The 25,098-nt window shown below is 33.7% G+C and overlaps 1 protein-coding gene across 1 annotated transcript; it reads right to left on the bottom strand.

Moving 5' to 3' along the window:
* Positions 1–13,314: 13,314 nt before the first annotated feature.
* Positions 13,315–20,623, bottom strand: LOC120210882 (oxysterol-binding protein-related protein 1D-like). The gene is made up of 8 exons (XM_039209536.1): positions 19,776–20,623; positions 18,275–18,631; positions 17,639–17,723; positions 16,859–17,325; positions 15,127–15,282; positions 14,649–14,957; positions 13,920–14,261; positions 13,315–13,578 (listed from the first exon to the last, which is right to left on the bottom strand). The coding sequence occupies exons 1-8, from the start codon at positions 20,286–20,288 to the stop codon at positions 13,393–13,395; spliced, it is 2,415 nt and encodes an 804-aa protein (XP_039065467.1). The 5' UTR covers positions 20,289–20,623; the 3' UTR covers positions 13,315–13,392.
* Between the last annotated feature and the right edge of the window lie 4,475 nt (positions 20,624–25,098).

Raw genomic sequence — 25,098 nt, 5'->3', positions numbered from 1 at the left:
GAATTCTCGGAGTCAAACCATTCAGGGGGAATCGGTTCCCTCTGAGCAATCTGGAATTTTTGGCTTTGAAACGGTTCGAAAATTATTTTAAAATTGTTTTAAGATTAAAACTTAATTTTACACTTGAGTAAGGATTAAAAATGACTTTTGAAAGATTTAGAGTAATGTTTTGATATTCGAATAATATATCAAATATACTTAAAAACTTTTTGGAAAATCTTAAAATTCATTTAACTTAATTTTTTATATTGAAATATCAAAATATTTTCAACAATCTCCCCCTTTTGATATAACAAATATTTAGTAATTTAAGATTTTGAAATCAAGTTTTGAAATTACTCCCCCCTTACTTTAACACTTCTCCCCTTTAAAACTCTTTTCTTTAATATTTCTCCCCTTTTTGTTAAGTCAAAAAAGACTTTTAAAACAAGGTTTTGAAATCATTTAGCCAATTTATGATAAATATATATAGCTTAAGCTGCTAAGATCACAATCAAGAGAAACGTTAGCCATTAGTTCATAATCATATTCATAATTAATGTGACATGGCAAAATTGGTCATATATCTAACATGATGTAAATTATACAATGAATTAAACCAAATATATAAATTCAAACATCCAAACAAATCCAAAGTCTAACAATCCACAAAATCAAACATTCCAAAATATTCAAAATGTTGAAACAATAATCTTTTAGTTCAAAGTTATAAAGCTAAACACAGAATCAAACATCCAGATCGGGAGGAGGAAAACGAGCTCGTATAGCAGTCATCTCATGTGAGAGTGCATCAATACGTTCATTCATCGAAGCGTTGTTTGTGCGCATCTCTCGGAGAATTTCTAATTGTTGAGCTCTTATTGTGGATAAATGGGACTCTATAGAAGTAAAGCGCGAATCCATGATAGCATATCAGAAATCGAATGTCTCCATAAAAGATTGAAAATATGGAGGCATTTGATGCATTTGTTGTGCTTGCTCCTGAGCTGCTCCTCGGGCTGTTCAGGCTCATCTTCGGCTTCATCGATGTCTCGCATTAATTGTTCAAGCTCGGGATCATCGTCAGCTTCTGGTGGAGCTCGTGAAGAACTAGCTCCCGAAGTATTTTCAGAAGATCGAACCCATTCACCGGTTTCCTTATTCTTTATCCATCCCGCTCTCGTTAAGGAAAGAATATTAATTGTTTCTTTAGAGGAAAGGAGGCATCTAGACCAACTCTAAGTCCGACTTTAGTAAAAAGATTACTCAAAATGCAACCGTAAACTAGAGATAAACAGAATTTCTTGTTAGGAACAAGATTTACGGTTTCAACAATTTCAGCAAAAATGATCTGAGGTAGGTTTATTTTAATACTGTTTTCGAAACAATGTAACCACCAAGGATCCAAGGCTCCAAGAGTAGAATAACGACCTCCGGATGGTCGAAACCACCAAGAATCATTAGATGAAGAAAACGTTCATGAAGGTCTAAGATACTCGCACTATCCCTTCTTTTATAACGAGATCCTAAATTTGTTTTTCATTTGAAATACCATCGTTATCTAATCCTAATGCCTTGGCTATGTAAGCCGAGTTAATATGTAAGAATTTTTCTAAGAGGTAGGAACGAACTTCTATGGTCTCAGTTTGAGCTCTGTTTTTGACACAAGCGGTATTAGAATAAAAGATGTGAACAAGTTGATGGTAAACTATAGGTTTAAGGTCACAAAGTTTATCGAATTTCCACTCTTATAAAAGAGGAAGATATTTAAAATTAATATCTAACATAGCTTGACGAGAAGGAATACGTTCTTCTCTAATTTTGTAAGAATCGAAATATTGATAATACCAAAAACGATGATTTCTGGGACCAGGATGATTAAAGCATGAATTTTGAATAGTTAAATTGGGATCAACTGGATTAGGATTAGGAATTGGAATTTCAGGAATAGGAGGAGGATTTGGAGGTGGATTTGGTTGACGTGTGAGCGACTAGATGATGACCTAGCACGTTTAGGATTGGACATGGTTTAGGAAATCGGAATAGAATGAATAACCTGCAATTTAGAAAACACATGTATGCAAATCAATCAATCCCAAAACTCAATTGAGTCATCAATATTTCAAGGTTCTCTAAATCAATCCTAATGGGCAAAGTTTTTGAAAACTATTGAAAAAAATAAGATTTTGAAAAACATATATGTATAGTTTTCATAATTCAATTAAAACACAATAATTTGAAAAACATTTTTTTTATTTCGAAAATTTCTAAATTTTTGGACAATTCTTGTGTTTTTGATGAAATTAGTTGTAATATCTAGTTTCTAATCACTAAACAATCAATGTCCGATCATTATTTCTATCTAGAACAAATTAAAACTAGTCCTACGTTCAAAATCAATGAAATAGAGAGTTTAGAAAAATTTACCTTGAAATATGAGATTGAGTGGATTTTGATGTTGTTTGCACGATTTTAATGATGCTAGTAGGTTTAGAAGATGATATTTGAAGTGAATTCCGATTAAAACGTTGTTTTGAGGCAAGAATGGAGATTTGAGAGAGTAGAGGGGAAGAACGGCGGCAATGAGAGAAAGAAGAGGGTTTTAGGATTTTTGGTGTTCTGCCCGTGTTAAATTCCAGAACCCCAGGTGGGTATCGATTCCCCTAGGGGGAATCGGTTCCCCTTCAAAGGGGGAATCGGTTCCCTCATGAGGGTATCGATTCCCTTTGCACCAAAATGCTAAAATTCGATTTTAAACACACAAAATGCTAAATTAACTTTCTCTAGTGGTATTGACAACTCATATATTGAAAATTAATTATGTTCAAACAATCAAATTAATCTTTAAACGATATTTGAACATAAAATTAATTTTTCATCAATAATAAACTCCCCCTAACTAATAGCAATGAATGCAATAAAAATTTAGCATTTTTCATTTAGTCTTAAAAGTGCTAAAATTATTTTAAGCACTAAGTGAAGATAGGTTGGTCAAACCTAATTCTCTCCTAAGTGTCCAAAATATTTCATTGTCTAAAGGTTTTGTAAAGATATCCGCTAATTGGTGCAAAGTATCAACAAATTCTAGAACTACATCTTCCTTAGTGACATGGTCTCTAATGAAGTGATGTCTTATTTCAATGTGCTTAGTTCTAGAGTGTTGGATGGGATTTTTAGTGAGACAAATAGTACTAGTATTGTCACACTTGATAGGAATGGTACCAACTTCAATTCCATAACCAAAAAGTTGTTGTTTCATCCATAAAACTTGTGCACAACAACTACCAGCTGAAATGTATTCGGCTTCAGTGGTAGATAATGCAACACAATTTTGTTTCTTTGAAAACCAAGAAATCAGCATATTTCCAAGGAATTGGCAAGTACCGGAGGTGCTTTTCCTATCTAATTTGCATCCTCCATAATCCGATCAGAAAAAGCATGCAAGCTAAAGCAAGAGTCTCTAGGATACCAAATTCCTAAACTAGGAGTATCCTTAAGGTATCTAAAGATTCTCTTAACAGCTAGTAAATGTGATTCCTTAGGGCATGATTGAAATCTAGCACATAAGCAAACACTAAACATAATGTCTGATCTACTTGCAGTTAAATAAAGTAGAGATCCAATCATTGACCTATATAATTTAACATCTACACATTTACCTCCTTCATCTAAGTCAAGCTTTGTTGAAGAGCTAATTAGAGTGTCATGAGGTTTGCCATTTTCCAGTCCAAACTTCTTGAGCATATCTTTGACGTACTTAGCTTGATTGATGAATATGCCATCTTTTCTTTGCTTGATTTGGAGTCCCAAGAAAAATGAGAGCTCCCCCATCATGCTCATCTCAAACTCACTTTGCATTAGCTTAGAAAATTCTTGGCAAATAAATCATTAGTAGAACCAAATATTATATCATCCACACAAATTTGAACTACTAATAAATCTTACATTTATGCTTTAAAAACAATGTAGTGTCAACCTTCCCTTTTGAAAAACCTTTTTCAATTAAAAAGTTTGACAATCTTTCATACCAAGCTCTTGGAGCTTGTTTTAAACCATAAAGTGCTTTTGTCAATTTAAGAACATGATCCAAAAATTTTGAATCTTCAAAACCTGGAGGTTGTTCCACATACACTTCTTCTTTTATAAAACCATTTAAAAATACACTTTTAACATCCATTTGATATAATTTAAATTTATGAAAACATGCAAATGCTAATAACATTCTAATTGCTTTCATCCTAGCTACGGGAGCGTATGTTTCATCATAGTCTATGCCCTCTTCTTGAGTATACCCTTGAGCAACAAGTCTAGCCTTGTTTCTCACTATATTACCACTCTCATCAAGCTTATTCCTAAATACCCATCTAGTACCTACAGTAGATTTATTACTAGGCCTTTCAACTAATGTCTATACTTTACTTCTCTCAAATTGATTTAATTCTTCTTGCATAGCCATAATCCAATGTTCATCTTTTAATGCTTCTTTAATATTCTTAGGCTCTATGCATGAAATAAATGCAACATAATTACAAATATTTCTAAGAGAAGATCGAGTTGTTACCCCTTTAGATGGATCACCTATAATCTCACCATCCTTGACATAGTTGTACTCTCTTGGATAAGATACTTCCCTTCTTCAATGGTTGGATTCTCAAGAGGAACATGAGTTACCTCATTCTTTTGTTTCTTCCTTTGATGATGGTTCTTTAAGTCATGTCTAACTTCATTTGTATTTATAATAAATACATCATCATTCACACAAGAATCCTTCCTCAGAAGGGGATTATCATCGAAAACAACATGTATAGACTCTTCTACAACTAAAGTTCTTTTATTAAATACTCGATAAGCTTTAGAATTTAAGGAATAACCCAGAAAAATTCCTTCATCACTTTAGCATCAAATTTGCCAAGGTTTTCTTTACCGTTGTTTAAAACAAAACATTTACATCCAAAAGGATGAAAATAGCTAATGTTGGGCTTTTTATTTTTGAAAATTTCATATGGAGTTTTCTTTAAAATAGGTCTAATCATTACTCGATTTACAACATAACAAGCGGTATTTGTGGCTTCCACCCAAAAATATTTTGGCAAATTATTTTCACAAAGCATGGTTCTAGCCATTTCTTCTAAAGTTTGATTTTTCCTCTCAACAACTCCATTTTGTTGAGGGGTTCTAGGTGCTGAAAAATTGTGACTAATACTATTAGAATTACAAAACTCAGTAAATCCAAGATTTTCAAATTCAGTGCCATGATCACTCCTAACACTAGTTATAGAGTAACCTTTATCATTTTGGATTACTTTTGAAAATGTGATGAATTTTTGTAATGCTTCATCTTTAGTACTTAGAATAGAACCCAAGTATATCTAGAATAGTCATCTACCAAGATAAATGCATATTGTTTTCCACCCAAGCTATTAGTCCTAGTTGGCCCAAAAAGATCTATATGGATCAATTGTAATACTCTACTAGTTGATACGTCATTAATGGATTTAAAAGAAACTTGCTTTTGTTTTCCTTTAGCACAAGCATCACAGATTTTATTATTATCAAATTTAAGCTTAGGCAACCCTCGAACTAAATCACCTTGAATTAACCGTTGCAAAACACTCATACTAGCATGTCCTAGTCTCCTATACCATAACCAACTATCATGTTCATCCTTAGCAATTAGGCACAAATTAGTCATATCAATAGAATCTAAATGCACCATGTATATGTTTCCTATTCTATGACCAATAAGCATAATCTGATTAGATGCAATGTCAATGACTTTACAACCATTAATATCAAATATGACATTGAATCCCTTATCACAAAATTGACTAATACTCAATAGATTATGCTTTAATCCATTCACATATAAAACATTCTTAGGTATTACCAATAGTACCAATACCTTCAATGTGACCTTTTGAATCATCACCAAAAGTCACTTCTCCTCCAGTTTTTGGCGTTAAGCTTAATGAACCGGTTTTTGTATCCGGTCATGTGTCTTGAGCATCCACTATCAAGGTACCATGATTTTGGATTTGTTTCCCGTGCCTTGTAGTCATGCTCCTTTTCCTACAAACATAGATTAATTTCTAATTTTTGGTACCCAAATTCTTTTGGGTCCATATTCATTAGTTTCCAAAATCCTAGTCCCCTTAGGTGTCCATTTGTGTAGGATATCCTTATCTTTAGTAGTAATGAGCTCTTTAGGAACCCATATACTTCTAATGATTTTTCCATTAAAGGTTCTTTGGGGACCTCTATGATTTTAGTTTTTAAAACTTTTTCTAACAAAGTTGGATTTTGAATTTTCTCCATTTTCAAAACGTTTTGTTTTAACTTTATCAAAAGAAGTTTTAAGATCATCAATTTTCTTTTGATGATCATCATTGACCTTTGAAAATAAATTTTGCAAATCCAAAATTTTATTTTCAAACTCTTCTAGTTTGATTTGTAAATCTTTGATTTTACTTTCAAGATCGTTGTTGGTTTTGGATATGAGTTTATTTTCATTTTCAATTTGAAACATCACTTTATATTTTAAAAACAATTTCTCGTAATCCGAATCCAACCCATTATATTCATCTAATAACTCATCATAGGATAAATCATCAAAATCAGATGAGTTAGAGGTTACCTTAGAATCTTCTCTGAATGCCATCAAGCACAAGTTTGCTACTTCTTGTTCCTCTTCATCGAAACTTTCTTCATCGCTCCATGTAGCCACATGAGCCTTGTACTTATTCTTTGATTGACTCTTTCTCTTCAATTGTGGGCAATCATATTTGACATGCCCCGACTTTTTGTATTCATAGCAAATGATCGAGTCCTTCTCTTTGGTTCATTTTTGAGGCCTTCATTTCGTTTGAATTTTCTTCCTCTGTAAGGTCTCATCATTTTTCTGAATCTTTTGGCAAACAATGCCATTTCCTCGTCATCTTCATCCGAATCATTCTCATTTTTTTGTGGATTTGAGAGCAACTCCAATGTTTTTCTTCTTCTCCTTCTCCTTTGGTGTCTCTTCAATATTATCAAGGTCCAACTCATCTTCAAGCATCATTTCATGAGTGAGGAGTGAACCAATTAGCTCTTCAAGAGTTAAGGATGTTAGATCCTTAGACTCGATGATTGTCATCTTCTTTGATTGCCATAATTTTGGGAGGGAGTAAACTAACTTCCTCACAAGCTTTTCATTTGAAATGATCTCTCTATGTGATTTGAGACCATTGACAATCGTTGAGAATATATCCGTCATAGCTTTGATCTTCATTTGGTTTCATCCTGAAATTTTCGTAGCTATGTGTTAGAATACTAATTTTAGATTTCTTTACCTCATCGGTACCTTCATGAGTGACTTGAAATTTGTCCTATATTTCTTTGGCGGTTGTACAAGATGAAACTCTTTCATATTCATCTGGTCCAAGAGCACAAAATATGATATGGATGGCTTTAGAGTTGAGTTGGAACATTTTTGTCTCTCCTTCACTCCATAATCTTGGATGAGTGAGGCTTGAAGTATCCTTCTTCTACGACATTCCATGCTCCCATGTCACTTGCTTGAATGAAGTACATCATCCTATTTTCCCAATAGGCATAATTATCCCCATTGAAGAAATGAGGATTGTTGACGGGCATCAAATCGAGACCGGAGTCGAAGTTTGAAGTAGAGGCAATTGAAGTAGGCAAATGAGTTAGGCTCTGATGCCAATTGTTGAGTTAATCGATTGACAGAATCGACCAAGAGGGGGGTGAATTGGCAATAAAAATTTTGGTGGAAGCTTTTGCAGAAAATTGAAAGAAATTGCACAGCGATTTAGAGTGGTTCGACTTTCTCAATCAAAGTCTACGTCCACTACCTTAGCCATCCACACTAAGGAATTTCCACAAATTCACTAATTTGTCTTTCTTTTGAGGACAAAGAGTAACCTTACAAATCCTCAAGAATTATACCCCAAATTCTTGAGAACACTCTCTCCCAAAGAGAACAATACAAATGTGCAAACTTACAAGGAAATCCTCACAAGGTAGATTGTTTGCACAATTATAGAACAAAGAAAAGAACACTCAAGAATGAATACAATTGAGCACAATAAGTGTTCTTGAAAGCAAAATGAATATTGAATGAAAAATAGGGTTGAAATGCTCAAACTTGAGGTTTGATGCTTTCTATTTGATTTTCTCTTGATCCTAGTTGCTTGATGTTTCTTGTTTTTTATCAATGGCTTCTAAGCTTGCTTAAATACACCTTGAATCACTTCTGAACGTTGGGGATCGTTAATGAAGATAATATAGCCGTTTTAGTGTGAAATTAATTAATAAAACAGCTTGGAGCGTGGGGAGAATCGGTACCCCTCATAGGGAGTTGGTTCCCTAAGTGTAAAATTCAAATATTTCGACCGTTGAACAGTGGGGGGAATCGGTTCCCTCTGAGCATACTGGAATTCTCTGAGCCAAACCATTCAGGGGGGAATCGGTTCCCTCTGAGCAATCTGGAATTTTTGACTTTGAAACGGTTCGAAAATTATTTTAAAATTGTTTTAAGATTAAAACTTAATTTTACACTTGAGTAAGGATTAAAAATGACTTTTGAAAGATTTAGAGTAATGTTTTGATATTCGAATAATTATATCGAATATACTTAAAAAAACTTTTTGAAAAATCTTAAAATTTATTTAACTTAATTTGTTATATCAAAATATCAAAATATTGAGATTTAATTTTTAAAAATAAATTATTAATAATATTAACATTTATGTGATATTTGAAAAACACACAATAAGTAATTATGATATTTATGGGCATGGAAAGAGGGCAGCAAAAGGGATGTTTCTTTGTTTATTAATATATACAAAGGCTTGATAAGGCACATTAAATATTTTATTTGGTTGGGCCTTAGTAAAAGAAAATATTATTATTTTCTAATTACATATATACATCCTAAATAGAATATCTACGAGATAGGGGTGTGTAAATCCGGGTACCCGGATTTTTGGGTACCGGAACTTCCGGGTCGATGATTTCTCGGCCCGTGTCCTGACCTGGATTTTGCGGGTACCCGATATTCGGTTTTTTATTTTTTATTTTCAAATTATTAATTTAAAAAAATATATACATAAATTTAAATGTTCGAAACTTCGAATTACATACTCTAATATCCGAACATAAAATTTAAAAGTTCAAAATACAAAATATAATAATCCATAATATAAATAGTTCATTATATTTTATATAATTATATATAAAAAATAAAAAAATAATAATAACTAACCGGCCGGGTAATTTTTTTTAGAGAATTACCTGGTTTTTTTAGATCCGGGTTGGCGGGTCGGCAGGTCGGGTCAACCAGGTCGGGTAATTTTGTACACCCCTACTACGAGGTGCGCGCACACTCTAAATGGATTAAAAAAGTTTTAAATGTATAATATATTATAATTACTTCAAATTATTAAAAACTCAAATTTGAAATAAATTAATAGTATAAAATTTATGTTGTGAATATAGGATATTAAATTGGAGAGACAACTCATACAATAAATCTTTATAATATTCGAATTGAATCAATTAATGAATAAATAATTTATTTGACATTGGATTCTAATTCTATAAATGTAAGATATAGAAGTGGAAGTACATATAGCATGGGGGTAACCATTTTTCATTTAAAAACAACGCTATGATCAAGAAGGTTGTCTGTTGGGTTATTATATTATAAAATTATGTCATGAAAATGTTTCAAAAAACGAAAAGAGAAATCGAAATAACTACGATTCTCCTCTCCCCAAGTATATTATAAAATTTTTGCAGGAAAAAAGGAATCTCGTATTTCGATTTAATGAATCATAACCGATCTACTGTCAATCATCCACAAAATTCTTCATCATAATGTTCTTCCAACACAAAATTCTCATAATTTTTACATGTTTTAATTTTTTTATGCATTTTTTATTAAAAATTTATTTTCGTCCCTTGAAATTTTATAAAATTTTCTTTTCTTAAAATTTTAGAAGTTCATACACTAATATAGAACCATGCGTTCGTCCCTGATCACATCAATATTTTTTATCTCCAATATTGATTGTTAAATGGATTGATTTGTTATAAATTGATAATATTAATGATTAAATCATTAATTTTAAAATATTAGTGGAAAAAAGAATAAATTTACTCAAAGATGAGTTACTATTTGTATAATTTACCCATTATTTTATTACGAACATATATAACACCGTCCTTCATGTTATTTCTTATGGGTATGTCTTCGTTTTGTTGAAAGTTCTTTCCATTTTCCCTTTACCATTCGTCTTCCTTTGTGCTGTTTATAGAGTATATTGATTTTGATGCTATTTATGATGTGGTTTCTAGTTTGAATATAATTATCTTTTGGCTAGTGTTTTATTTTAATGCAGTCTTTTGGTTGTGGTTTCTAGTTTGTACATATTTATTTTTGAAAAATCTCAAAAATTATATATTTTTTAAAATAAAAAATACATTAATTTCGAAATAATCATAAAACTTTGAAAACCTTCATTTCAACCCTTAAACTAACGCCGACCGCCGCCACCGCTCGTCTGTTCTTGTCACTGTCCAGCCCAATCAAAGCGCCTCGCCCCCATGATCAAACCCCCAAAATAATTTGTGGATAGACGTCACCGTTCGCCGGAATCAATCCCTTAAAGTTTCGCTGAAAACTCACCCCGACGCCTCGGATTTTGGACGATTCCGGCCGTCTCGGACCTCCGATCTCCTCACCACCACTATATTTAGCTTCCCCGTCGTCGTCCGCTCAAAACATAACCGGTGGGTCACGTCGTAGTCGTCGTCCGCCACAGTGGGTAAGCTCCGGTGTTAGGATTTGGATTTTTTGTAATTTAAAAGAAAAATTGATTTTTTTTATAAATATAATAATATTTTTAATATTTATTTTTAAAAAGATATTTTAAAAATTATCAGATTGTGACATGTATCACTTAACGGAAAAAACTAACAGTCTGTCACAGCGTGACCCATTTTCAGTAACGAAATGAAATGTTATGCACCAAATTAAAACAAAAAAAATATTAAACACTAAACTAAAAAAATAAATATACATTAGATACCTTTTGTATATTAAATCATATATATATATATATATGTTGGTGTAAAGTCTCGAGAATCGTACTAACATCACTGGTGACTGCATTAGTTACAAGTGAAGTGATATTTTTATCAATTTTTCCTACATGACTTACCTTCTTCTTAATTCATTTCATAGGTTTGATCCAATTAGATCATCAGGTGTTGAAATCTTTAGCTTCATCGGTTATTACAACCTTAACAGAGAATCAGTTAAACAAATAAAGTAAGATGAATAAAATCAACCCTTTGAAGAACTCCCCGATTAGTTCTTTTAACAGATCATAAACAATCTTTAATGAACCTTAGAATCGATTGATTAACCAAACAAGAGTTGATCTAATTTATAGCACCGGTGATACATGTGCCAGCCCAGGTTTAATTTAAAACATTTTACACTGTGTATTGAGTTTCATAACTTTTTATAATTAATTTTGAAATTATTTTACGTTTGATTTTTAAAAGATAAAATTTATGCACTCTGGGTTTAAAGAATATGCACTTGATTAAACAAATGGATAAATTAATAAGGTGATATAATGATGTGTAAGGCTGAGGAGGAGTGAGAGGATATGTCATTAATGAGATAAGAGCTTTATGCCGTGGCGTAGTTAGCAGAGCAAGGGCGGCCTACGCTTTATGGGTAATGCAGCCCTATGTTTATGTCCTTTCCCATCACCATTTTCAAATTTTTGCTTATTTTTTTAGTTTTGCTTTCCGGTATTCTTAAGGATTTATATTGTCATCAGTTGGATAATCGGATGGATTAATCTTACGCTAATTAAGTAATTAATTATTTTCCATTGCAGTATGATAAGATTGATACGTATGAGTCGCCTTATGACCTTCCGGTTTGAGTCAAACCCTTTGAATCCAATTATCCAAGTAAAATACATAAATGGCTCCTATAGAGTAATATTTCGCTAAATTCTTTTATTATTAAAAATTATAAAATAATTTTTTAATTATATAGTGTTATTTTATTTGAACGATTTAATTATTAAAAATGACAAAATAATCATTTGATTATTCATGTGTTTTATACTCGTTAAAAATTGACGGTTGTCTGAGTAAAACATTAACTTAATAATTAAGATATAATAAAATATGATCATATAATCTCGAACAATTATACAACTCAGATTATTCTAAAATCAGATTTCTCATATATTAATTAGTAAATTAACATCCAACTCAAACGATTATTTTTTTTTAACAAAAAAGAATAAGTTCAGAACATATGAATAATTGGAAGATCATTCTATAACTTTTAATAGTCAAAGGACTCAACAAAATAACATCTTATAGTTAAAATATCATTTTATAACTTTTAATAATCAATAGAGTCAATAGAATAACATCCTACAATCGATAATCGATTTATGACTCTACCAATGATTTTAATATAACAATCAATATAGACTTTCCTCGAAGAAAGATCAATATAAGCTTAATTTATTATTTGAGATCTATGTTTTAAAATGTTTAACTAATTAGATGCATTTTTAATTTAAATCCATTTGAACGCCGAATGATTGATAGCATAGAAAAAAGAAACCATGTCGTATGTTTTCATAAGCTGGAGGGGTAACTCACCTTTAACTGTACCTAAAAATTGGACTAAAACACAGCGCAGACTGATGCTTTAAGTACCAAAATAAGCCATTTTTAAACACAAATATAAAAACAGATACTAACTCAATGACCAAATCGTTATTTAATCAATAAATATACACCTACTTATGCCAATTCCCACAGTCATTAACACCAAAGATAAATTATTCACATACCTCCACGCAAAGATAACGAATTTCATAAAATATATTTAAAAAATATAACTTATGATATGAAATGCAGCAAAATTGCATGAAATTCATCACCTCCACGTGACAAATTTAACATTGTATCAAATAACCTAGATCTTTCCACATGACAAGTTTTACATCCACTGTATCAAATAAGCTCAATCTCAAAATAAATTTGAAATTGTCCTATTTTACTAATTAATTACTCTGCCTATATTATTTCCCTAATTTTGCCGAAACATGCAGTTCTCTTGATGTTTTCAAGGATAAGAGCCCAGAGGAAAGAGCAGATGGTACCTATAGAGAATATTAGAGATGAACTTGACACGGCAATTGCACCCCAAATAAAAGCTCATTTATAACTTAAGCTCACATCAATCTAAGATGCACAAGTTCTTCCATAATCATCACCATACACAAGAAATGAGATGGAATCAGTAAAATAAACAATAACCATAATATAACCGAGCAAGCAGAAACAAAATATAGCTTAGCTTAGTCACTCTTCAATCAAACATGAAGGTGAGTTACGACTACTACTGCTACTCTGCCCAAATATATCAGGGATTCCATCCCATTTCCTTTTCTCTCTTGCTTCCCAATATCCTCCAATGTACCTATAACAACCGTCTTCATCTTTGTTAAACCATCTTGGCCGCCATCCTCTTTCTTGTAATCTACTTGCCTAAATCACAATCAAAATCATACGAATCAATGGTGTTTGACATTAATCACATTACCATGAGGACGAACTCAAAGTTTAGCTGAGTTGATTCATGCATCTGCTGCATATGGTAAGGTGTGGTATTCAACAGAATTAGGATTCGAATCCCAGCATCTGTAACTCTTTTCTCAGCATCTGTAACTCTTTTCTTTACAAAAAAAGCATATGTTATAAACAAATAACCAGTGCATGTTAACGTTCTAAACAGTCATGCTTATGATATTCTCAAATACCTAAGCAAGGGTCGGCTACTTTGGCTATTACCCATTGATTCAACAAATACACACTGAAAAGGTAAATACCTGTCTCTGTAACAGTTCCAGTCTCAGCTTTTCTGCATTTGCCATTTCATATTCTCCATTCTCTAAGTGTCTCTGGTCTGGCCTTAGTCTTGAGTCCGTCGGTGGCAATTTTTCCAATAAATCAGGAGCTAATTCATTTAAGGATATTGCAAAAGGGGTAAGATTGTATCTTGTCTTAGTAGCAGATTTGTCTCTTTCCCACAGCAACACAGCTTCTGTCATTGGGTACCCTTTCGGCTTCATGGTTGGATCTCCCAGCACATAATACATAGCTTCATCCCATTTTCCCACCAACATGGCCACTTTTTCCCCTGTCCTGTTGTCTTGCACAAATCCATGAACCTGATATTGTCGAGAGAAACCATCAATTTCTTTCTTCAAATTATTGTCAACGGGAGTTACTAGTCATTTTCAATTTCGCATAACTTTGGCAGAATACAGAGAGCCAAAATTGCCTTCACTGTCATTTTGTGAAAGTTTTGAATGTCTGACCACTATCAAACTCAATTTTTTTTCTAATATTTTAAGGATAGAAGCAAGTCAAATAACACTGAATCAACAAATGGATTATTATTTAGAACTGCTTCCACGAGGCAAAGAGTGGACCTTTCTGCTAAAAGAAAACGAAACAAACATGAGTTTGTCCACCATTGCAGACACTATGGTAATCTATTAAAAATACACGATGAAGCTTGGTTGACCCAAATGTTAAGGAGAATAAAATACAACCTGATGGGGATTTCGGTCTATGATAGACTGCTCCTTGAACTTGATTTTGCAAGAGTAATTGCCACTGCCTTTTATGCGCATGGTACCATAGTGATCACAATAGATTTTACCAAGGATAATATTGTATATGGACGTGGTAACTTTGCTCCACTGAAAAGTCTCTCCATCCTCAAACTGCAATGTTAGCACACCAACTGGATCAAGTTGAATGGATCGCCCCCAGAATTTTCCTTTGAGATTGGAGTCTGCCCAGAATTTCCATCCTCTACCCTCACAGTGACAAGCAACAATCATGGGGTGGTGACTCACCTGGAAGCAAACAGCTTATCAAATCAATTGTTAGATCTAATGTCATATAACTACCCTATACAATCTGTCTTATTTTCAACCATGTGCAATAGAAAAGCATTTTGTTCATCTTTCCACCGAAGTTTTTCCAGTAATCTGACCAATAACCAGTTAACCCAACATAGCATACCTTTTCAGAGAAAAAACGAAGTCCTTTATCTGGATAGTCAGCCTCATAGGTTTCTCCAAGAAGTGGATTGAAAGGTTTGCACTGCCGACCTTCTGTCGATGCATAACCAGATACAGCAAATGCAGCAACATTTAGAATTCTCATCAAGTCGTTTTCCTGCATTATTTCAACAAACACTGGCAGTCAATTATAACGTAAATAAACTCATTAAAATGCTGTTATGAATTCCTTAGGCCTAGAACCTAAGAATGTAACTTAAACACCATGGCAATAAGTAGACATTCAGAACTTAGAAGCAAAATATGCATATATGTTCCTGGACAAGTTAGAAACGAATCACAGAATCACGATGCCAGCATCTTGGTCTTTTTCTGAAATTCCTTAAGACACCATATGACATTGAGTTTATATTTGTAAAATGCAAGGTACATAATATAGCGTCCCTACTCCCTACTGCAAAATATCTTTTTCCAAGGCACTGATTTCCAAGTAATCAAGCAAAAGTAATAGAAAATATCAGAAAGTAATGGAGTTTTTTGAATGACATTCAAGTGTTATCTTCCCTTTCTTTATGATATTTCTTTTCCAAATTCTTTCAGATTTTAAAGCTAGCATTTTTTTGAAGTGATAATTGTTCTCTCTCTATGATATTTCTCTAAACGGCTTTTTACTTTAATGCTAGCAGCCCTTTTTTTCCCTCAATGGGAGAAAACAATAACACAAAACGTAGAAGATAACCACCAGCACGTCATTCCTACCTGATCATGCATGAAAAAACCATCAATAAAAAACATGCATGAAAACAACAGGATAGCTAGTTCAGTAAGAAAATTGATTTGCTACGGTCCATTTACATCTTAATCTTACAAAACAATATTTTCTTATATTAATTTAAGATTACAGCAATGAAAGCCTCAAAGAGACTGAAAAGTTAATATAAAACAGTAACTACATTTTCGGATCTAGCCACAAAAGCAAATTTAGGGTCATTCTTCAACTAGCTGGCTTCAAGATGACCAGATCTCCTAGACTATCCTCGCATCCATCTCCTTGTATTATCGCAATGTTAGGTCAGTCTAGTCTTACCCCTTGAAAAAGGTTTAGAGAAAGGGGAGGCGTCTATTGACATCCATGACAAGAGTTCAAGTAATGCAAAAAGATCCAAGGCAAGAGAGAAATTGAAGGTGGGAGTGATGTTTATTGCAGAGCAAGAGTGGAAGGATGCCCCTCGTAAAAAAGCAATCAAAGTTTGAAAAAAGGATGGGAAAATATTTTAGAACAGCAATTAAGGATGAGAAAATCAAGCATCGAAACTACGAACAAGTTCTCCGGCAAACCCAACCCAGAGAAGAAAGAGTCATAAAGTCAATGGTGACGCATATACAGATATCCCATTCTATAAGAGATTCCTATCAGGAGAGGATCTTTCAATTATCTCTTCCTCCTCTCATTTGCTCCATAGTTCCTTGTTATTTATTTATTTATTTATTTATTCTGATTAGACAAGAAACAAATAGTTTCAGAGCCAACAATACACAATAACTAACAAAGGTGCTAAATAACCACTAATGATAAAAGAGACAGCTTCAAACTAAAAGCCTATAGTGTATTGTCACATTCTAATATGCTAGTCTACATAAAGCCAGTACATAATCTACCTGGATTAAAGAAACTAGCAGATCATGCTTTAAAACTTCTTTGCCACAAAAGAAAGCAGAGCTGAGGACCTGACCTGCTTTCCCCATTCCAAGGCTTGATCAACCAAGTATGAATACTCCAGATCCTCAAAGCATTTCTGCAATGAAGAGAGTGGTTCATTGAAGTACACAGGAAGACAGACTCCAGATAAATCCTTTCCGATATTATCCTTGATAATAGACCACAAGCCTACTGGCTTCTCTTTCTCCTTTGGTTCTGGCAGTTTATCCCTCCTCTTGACATAAGCATATTTAATGGTCCTGATTTCCTTCTCAGGCCTACACATACAATCAGAAAACAAAGCATCTTTATCAAATACACAGCCAGTTCCAGTTTCCCTACACCGATAGGAAGCACTTCTTAGAGCTTCTGAAGACAAAAAGTCATTTGTATCAAAATATGTTCCATCATCTTCATCTGTTTCAATGTCTGCACCATCTTGACTTTCATTATCCGCATCAGAATCAGTAGCACTACCCTCTGACATGACAGAGTAGAAATCTGCAACATGAGGAAGGCAAGGAGTTATTAAACTTCTAAATCTATATTAAGACCAGGTAACAAAAAGAATCTAGTCGTGAAACTTTTTCCTCATGAATAAATTCTTTCAAGAGTAATTTAGCTGAAACTTATTGTGGTCAATCAAGTAATTACCTAGGGCTTTGAATCAAATTTCCCCTTGAAATTATGAAATAATAAATTGCTAATAAATAATTCGGCAATACTGAATAAATGTTACACGCAGAAAATCAAAAGGATAAATAGGTGGGAATTAAAAAGAAATTATTTACTACAATCTAAAAGCAAAACAAACCACTAAATCGTCTTCCTTGTCCACAATATGACTTGCGTTCCTTTGTTTCATCAACTACAGTAGTTTCAAGCTCTATTTTCTCTGTCTGCAAACAAGACGGAAGATGGAAATTACACCTCAAAGGAAAACTTTTACAGTGTTGACTTTCTTCATATTCAAGAAAAGCCAAATGTAAACAATATAAAGTAAAGAAATTATAAATATAGAAGCCAACAGAGGAAAAGGGGAACTGGATCTGGTTATTTGACTAAAAATCACATATAAAACATTTAATAATAAGTGAGATGTTTTTTGTTACAGACTTCAATGGGCAAACTAAAACAATAGGAAAAGAGAGATTTAGAAGGCTTGTGGATAGAATATAAAGTAATTTATTAATGCATTGTTACACACTAAACAAATACAGGTGATCCTTAAGTTGCTTGTCAAATATCTTTTCTTAAGATCAAATTACCACTACCACAATCTATGAGATAGGCAGAACATTAGATATAAAGGCGGAACATAATGTAATTTATCAACTCAAGCTACAATGACATAGTGGAAGAGTTTAAAGAATACAGGTCAATGCTATCTTCTTTCTTCCATATATTTGACTACCAAATTGTACTATTTCTCAAGACGAATCACATATACCTCTAATTGCCGCAAGGTATCAAGTAACTTAATATGTTTGCGTTGAAGAACCCTGAGCTGATTTTGCATCTCAGAAATTTCTAAAAACATTATTGACTCACAGTCCTTAATGACGGTCTCGCCAATGCCTTCCTGTAACAAACGTGATCTTAGCTTTTCAGTTGAGATGACGACATCCTCAGAAGTTTGAAAATCATTACTTGACAACACTCTAGGGAAAAGATCTTTAGCAGCCAGCAAAGCCTCAATCCATGCAGTTCTGTCCTCTCTTGACACACATCGCAAATGAAGAGTCTTTGTTCCTGTGAATATTGTAAGCCTTTTATCATCTGACTTGCTAGCACGAATTGAGGAAACCTGTGCATTAGCATCCAAACTTTTCAGAAATCTTTCCCCCAAAACAGAATAAAATATGTTGTTAGAACCTAATTTTCTAGGAGGTGCTCAAAGTGATGGAGGGTGGCAAGAGATGTACTCTTTATTGAAACAGGGATATGAATTAGGGCATTGTCTTTCCTTCTCCTGAAATGTGCCTTTACTTCTTTTTTTTTTTTTGGGTCAGTTTGTTTTAGCTTTCTGGTGGGTGTCTTTTATAAAAAGGAAAGGAGCTTTGAACTTGTGCCAGTGTATTGTGCTTCAATAAAGTAAGCTAGATTATGCAGTTGATTCTCATAAGAAATGATGTGTACTTTCTTATCGGGTCATTCTCCAGAGTGTTCATCCTGAATGAAGCAACTGCAAGAGAATGTCGGAAATTACATCTGGAAGGTTTACTGCCACAACAACGTAAAAAAGAAGCATGTAAAAGGCTAGTCTACCATATGGACTTTCTGCAGAAGTTAGTAATCTTAACATAAGAAATCACAGAAACAGACTTTGGCAGAAACAAGTTAATCTTCAATGCATCCAAGCTCATCATTTATTTCTAAAATGAACCCAGAGGGCCTTCTCTTTATTCCCGTTAATCCTCCAAGAGAACGTCTGAAATTATATTTGGATGGTTTATGGCCACAACAATGGACAAAAGAAGCATGAAAAAGGCTAGTCTACTATATAGACTTTCTCTACAATCTAGAAATCTCAATATTAGAAACCATAGAAACAGACTTTTGCGAAAACAATAATTCCATACTTTAAAGCATCGAAGCAGAGACTTTTTTAGAATGAAATCAAGAGGACCTTCTCTTCTCTGTTCTCGCTAATCCTCCAATCTTTCACGGTCTGTCCAAGTTTCGATTCGATGGGTCCTTCTAAGTGGCTCCATTGGAGGAAAGTAAGAAATAATGCTAAATAATATCCGGCATAATTTTCTAGTATCAAATTTCTAGGCATGCAATGCAAGCGTCAATAACCATCCACACGTCAAGAATTAAAAAACTACTAAAAGGGCCTTAAAATAAAATACCAAAAGAACCGGCCCTTTTGCCACGGAAACAAAAATAACATAAAAAGCAGAAATGAAATCAGAACAGAGTATTAAGAAGGAAGAAAGAAGAATAACCTTCAAATGAATTTCACCAAACGGCTTGCACTGAGTTGGCACTGGGTTAACCCGATTGTTACTCCAGTTAGCTTTCCTCATGTACCGGACCGAGTCCTCGCCGATCACTCGTACGCTCTTTTCCCTCGATGGACTCATCAATATCTTGTCAGGCCCGTGAATCTTATAATACGAGAGAACCCCGTCTTCCAACACGAACCACCGCGACTTCCATCCTTTTCCATAATTCACCCATTTGTACAAGATCCCAGAAACACCATGGATGGCGGTAACATCTCCGATAATAGGTTCGTCAAATAATGCCATGGAGGTCGAGTTCATCACCGACGGCGAAGATCTGTCAGCGTCAGCGATGATGGAGGAGACCTGAGAGGAGAAACTCGGTTTCGAAGAGTAGTTCACAGTCCTAACGGGAGTTTCGATGCTCAGCTGACATTGACCCGATTTGGTAACCCCCGGGTTGGCCCGGTCACGATCGATGGAAACCGGAGCAATGCAGCACAGCGTATTCATCTCTTCTCAGAATCGCAATGGAAAAAAAACAGCAAGAACGGCAAACAAACAGAAAAACAAATCTCACATTCACGGAGACTATATCCGATCAGATTCATACAAATGTCGGAGACGAAGAAAAGCAGCGGAAGAGAAGAAGCAGAAGCTCCGATTGAGGAAGAATCGGGCCGGATCCTAGGGAATGTGAGACCCGATCGGAGCTGTAAACGGAAGGTTCTCGAAATGACATAGAAACGGAGATTCACAGGAGAGGGAAGTTAGAAGTTATAAAGAAGAGTTGCAGTGCGCACACAGATCCATTTAAGGCAGCGGTCAGTGATTTCAGTATAGGAGTCAGGGAGGTCTCGATGCGTAGGTAAGCTAAAAATGCCATTAAAATTAAATCCCAATATATAAATTCATGGGGATTTCTTTTTTCTAAAAATAAAAAATATATAATTTTTTAAAATTTTTCAGTTTATTTTAACTAGTTTTTGGTTGACGACGATTGTGGGTGAGGGGAGACAGCTAACGTGCGCACTTTTGTGTGATTTGAAGAAACTGAAGGGGGAAGTGTTTGTCCGTTGGGGAAGTGGTTGTCCGTTGAGTAAATGCCCCCCCCCCGGGCGTTCGTCTGTAATGACTGTCTTGTTCCTATGTTTCGCATTTATTAACTATGATTGCGATGTTCCCCGATGGCGTTCTGGGTATTTCATATCCGTTGTGAAAGGGATTAATGAAAGGATAGGATTTTGATGCCCGTAATAGGGCAGCACTGTGACCGGCAATACATCCACATTTTCTTTTTCGTATTTTTATTTTCTAATTTTAAAATAATAATAATAAATTAAAGAAATAGTTGATTTTGATTAACCCCACTAATCTAATCAAATAATCATGATTATTAATGTTTAATGATTTGGTCTGCATGCCGCATTACCAACAATCTTTAGAAAAAGAGATTGCTTGTTTATTGTAAATGGGGATCTGAACAGCTTCAGTTTTAGGGAGGGTTATTTATTGGTTTAATGCTTTTTTCAGACAATTTCAACGTCAGTGCTGATGCTGCTAAATAGCTCTACTGAAATCAAACCTGCCATTGCTTTTTAAGCTTTGCCTGCCACTCTCGCTTTGGTTCGCTTTCAACCAAAAAAATATGGGGATATAGTCATGACAGGATCGAATGGAGGACAACCTTCTTTATTTGCTAAATAGCAAAACCTGTTGAAAGCCGTCTTTCTCCTAATATTATTAATCTAGTACATTTTTTGAGATTTCATAAGGTTTTACGTGAGTTGGCACGCGTATGAGAAGGCGTAGATCATCATCCGCACCTTAGTTGAACATCTGATATATACGAAAGGCGGGAATCATGAAACACGCCTTCTATAGGTGTACATCATCCCTAAAAGTATTTTAAAAAAAATATGTTTTAATAAAATTAAAAAATAAAATTATAGAGACTAACATTGTAATTTAATACATATTAGTTCCATAAATTGAAGAGCTTAATGGAGTTAGTTTATATAGGCATATTGGAGTGTTTAGTTTATGTTTTTTGCCGGTGTGAGATAAAAGCTAAAAGTTGTATTTCTTGAGAATATGTTTAGGTTGTTTCCATGAGTTCCTTTTGATCGTTTTTATTACATTTTTATTTCAATTATATACATATAAATGTAATAAGAAGTTGATAAATTATTATTTGTTTAATTTTTAAGTTACCTTACATCAACAAAAAAATAGAAGTGAAAAAAATAATTGATTAATTACTTAGTATTAGATCATGTTACTATTATATCACCAACTATTCACAATTATATTGTGATGTATAACTAGAAATTATATTAACTACCATCTTGAGGTGAACTAGACTACCACCATTTTTAATGGGGGAAACACACTACCACCATTTTTTAAGTTTATAAAGTTGATCATGTCTCTTTATCGGTATAATATCCATATGAACCATTAAATATCTCCTGTTTGTTTCATTTTGGGTTTTACATGATCGCTTGTTAAAAATAATCTAATGAAGCGTTGCTGCCATATTTCAGTGATTTGCTAATTGTTGTCTTGATGCTGTAAATGATTAGAATGAAGCTGCTAAAGGTTTTCTCTCGGTTTTAAGATCATACTTGGATTCACTTTGCTCTGACATACGGTCACACCACTAATTTTTCATGATACAATGTACATTGATGATATAGGAGTAACATGATCTAATACTAAGGTCATCTCAAGTCCTTATCTCTACTCTACAACATCTCTATCTCTACTCTAAAGATGAAACAGTAATTCATCTCAAGAACTATCTCTACATTACCATCAATTCTACTTTATTCACAATATTAAACTATTATAATATTGATTTTGCAAATATAAAATAAAACATATACATTTCTAATAAATATCAAGATAAAAAGCATAAATAAAACTGTTGAGTTAATAGATTGACGGAATCGGCCAAGAGGGGGGTGAATTGGCAATTAAAAATTTGTGGAAACTTTTGCATAAAATTGAAAGTAATTGCACAACGATTTAGAGTGGTTCGACTTTATCAACCAAAGTCTACGTCCACTACCTTAGCTATCCACACTATGGATTTTCCAACAAATTCACTAATTTTTTCTTTCTTTTGAGGTCAAAGAGATAACCTTACAACTCCCTCAAGAATATACCCCAATTCTTGAGAACACTCTTTTATCAAAGAGAAGATTACAAATTTGCAAACTTACAAGAAAAACCTTACAAGGCAAATATGTTTGCACAATTCTAGAACAAAGAAAGACCACTCAAGAATAAATACGATTGAGCACGATAAGTGTTCTTGAAAGAAAAATGAATATTGAATGAAAAATAGGCTTGAAATGCTCAAACTTGAGGTTTGATGCTTTCTCTTTGATTCTCTCTTGATTCTAGTTGCTTGTTGTTGATCAATGGCTTCTAAGCTTGTTTAAATACACCTTGAATCACTTTTGAACGTTGGGGATGATTAATGGAGTCAATAGAGCATTTTAAGTGTGAAAACAATTAATTAAAACAGTTGGGAGCATCAGTGCATCAATGCATACCCATGGTGCATCAATGTAAAATTCAAATATTTTGACCGTTGGACCCTTAGTGCATCAGTGCACTAAGAGTGCATCGATGCATCAAGTGCATTCGATGTTTCAAAATAGCCAGAGTGCATCGATGCATGTCTGATGCATCGATGCATCAAATGCATTCGATGTTTTCATAAAATCCTTAGTGCATCGGTGTATGGTAAGTGCATCGATGCATAAAATGCATTCGATGTTCAATTTAATTCATGGTGCATCGATGCATGGATTGGTGAATCGGTACATCACTCTGAAAAATTGATTTTAGGCTTGATTTTGATTCAAAATACTTTGTGAAAATTGTTTTAAAAAATATATTAAGTATAAAACACAATTTTACACATTTAGTAAGGTTTGAAATTGATCTTAAAATACTTGGAGTAATAATTTGATATTCGATTAATTGAATCGAATATATTTAGAAAATCATTTGTAAAATCTTAAAATTCATTTAAACTAATTTGTTATATCGAAATACAAAAATGTTTTCAACAATATCCCCTTTTTGATATAACAAAACATTTAAGATTTTCTAAAATTTGGAATCAATTTTGAAAAATTACTCCCCCTTACTATAACACTTCTCCCTTAAAACATAACATTTCTCCCCCTTTTTGTTAAATCAAAAAGACATAAAATCGATTTATACAAGGTTTTGAAAAACATAGCCAATTGATATATATATAGCTTAAGCTGCTAAGATCACAATCAAAAGAGAGATTAGCCATTAGTTTCATAATCAATATTCATAATAAAATGTGAAATGGTAAATTGGTCATATTTCAACTAAAAGGTAAATGATGCATATATTGAAACAAACCAATATATATATATATGAAATAAAAGTTCAAATATCCATTAAACAGTCATCCAACAATCAAAGAAAGATAATCCTAAATGTTTTAACAATTTAAATTCAAGACAATCAAAGCAAAACAAGTATATTCATCCATAGAAGGATCGGGAGGAGGAAGAGGGTAACGAGCTCTCATCTCAAGCATGAGTGCATCCAAACGATCACGCATATCTTGTTTTCGAGCTCCCAAGGTAGAGAGCTGGGACTCAATAAATGTGAAGCGCGAATCTATGGACGCATACCATAAATCAAATGTCTCCAAAAACGAACGAAAATATTGAGGCATTTGATATTCTTGTGGAGCTGGTTCTGGTGCAGGCTCGTCATCAGGTACGTGATCATCGATGTCTTGCATAAGTTGTTAAAATTCAGGATCATCGTCAGAAGCCGGAGGAGGAGGAGGAACACGAGAGGAGCTAGGCGCAGCTCGTGAGGAACTAGCTCTCGGAGTTTGTTTTCCAGGTCTAAAAACCCATTGACCGGTTACCTCGTCTTGTTTCCAATCCGCTTTCTTCAAGGATGTGAGATTGATTTGATTTTGGAGTGGGATAGGATTATCGAGAGAGACTTCTAGACCAAGTTTGATAAAGAGATTACTAAGAAGACATCCATAAATCAATGTTTCAACAAGTTTTGAAGGAACAATGTTTACGATGTCCACTAGTTGACTGAAAATAATGTGGGACAGATTTATTTTGATTTTATTTTTAATACAATACATCCACCATAAATATCTAGCACGAAGTGTGGAGTACCTACCTCCGAATGGTGTAAACCACCAAGAGATCATCAAATGGAGAAAACGATCATGATGAGATCGTAGAGTACTAACACTGGAGTTTGGAATATAGGGATATTCCACATTTTCATTTTC

This window comes from Hibiscus syriacus, unplaced genomic scaffold, assembly GCF_006381635.1.
Source record: "Hibiscus syriacus cultivar Baekdansim isolate YM2019G1 unplaced genomic scaffold, ASM638163v2 tig00109937_pilon, whole genome shotgun sequence".
NCBI classification, from domain to species: domain Eukaryota; kingdom Viridiplantae; phylum Streptophyta; class Magnoliopsida; order Malvales; family Malvaceae; genus Hibiscus; species Hibiscus syriacus.
This window is presented reverse-complemented; position numbering and strand designations above follow the sequence as displayed.